At 64.0% G+C, this 598-nt stretch overlaps 1 protein-coding gene across 1 annotated transcript in view; it reads left to right on the forward strand.

The window, feature by feature from the left end:
- Positions 1-598, forward strand: part of CHGG_07237 (uncharacterized protein) — a gene marked incomplete at both ends in the record, with an annotated part of 2,142 nt that extends 1,544 nt beyond the window's left edge. Inside the window, one exon of the mRNA XM_001224892.1 lies at positions 62-598. Coding sequence (XP_001224893.1) covers positions 62-598 — 537 coding nt within the window. The remainder of the gene's footprint in view (positions 1-61) is intronic.

Consider the following 598-nt stretch of genomic DNA (forward strand, 5'->3'; position numbering starts at 1 on the left):
ACTCATTAGCACACAAATCTAAAATCATAACTCAAACTATCTCATATCACCTCCTCTTTAGAACGGCTTTCACCGTCCTCCGAATACGCCATCCGCAACGGCGAGCTACACACCGTGCACAACCATCATGGAAGGCGACGAGTTCCACCACCAGCTGGTCAAGCGGGCCGACTACGCGGGCAACACGGCGCTGCACCTGGCGGCGGTCGGGCCGGAGCCGCTCGTGCTGCGCGACCTGCTCACGCGGGGCGCCAGCGTCCACGCCCGCAACCGCGCCGGCAACACCCCGCTGTACCTGGCCGAGAAGACGGGCAACGCCGAGTGCGTGCGGCTGCTTAAGGAGGCCGGCGCGCATCTCTGGCTGGATAATGAGCTCAAGGGGGAGGGGAGTAGAGTGCCGAGCCGGGGCGCGAGTAGGGCCGTTTCTCCGGACCGTGCTTCTTCTTCTGGGGAGGGGCGGCCTGGTCATGGGAATGGGAGTGGGAGTGGCATGGGCGAGGCTGCTGCTGCTGTTGAGGTGGTTCAGGGAGATGGTGTGGGGGCGGCGGAGGCTCCTCGGGCGTTGTTGACGGGGGACACGGGGAAGATCGTTGGTTGA

Source organism: Chaetomium globosum, genomic scaffold (assembly GCF_000143365.1).
Source record: "Chaetomium globosum CBS 148.51 scaffold_5 genomic scaffold, whole genome shotgun sequence".
Taxonomy (NCBI): domain Eukaryota; kingdom Fungi; phylum Ascomycota; class Sordariomycetes; order Sordariales; family Chaetomiaceae; genus Chaetomium; species Chaetomium globosum.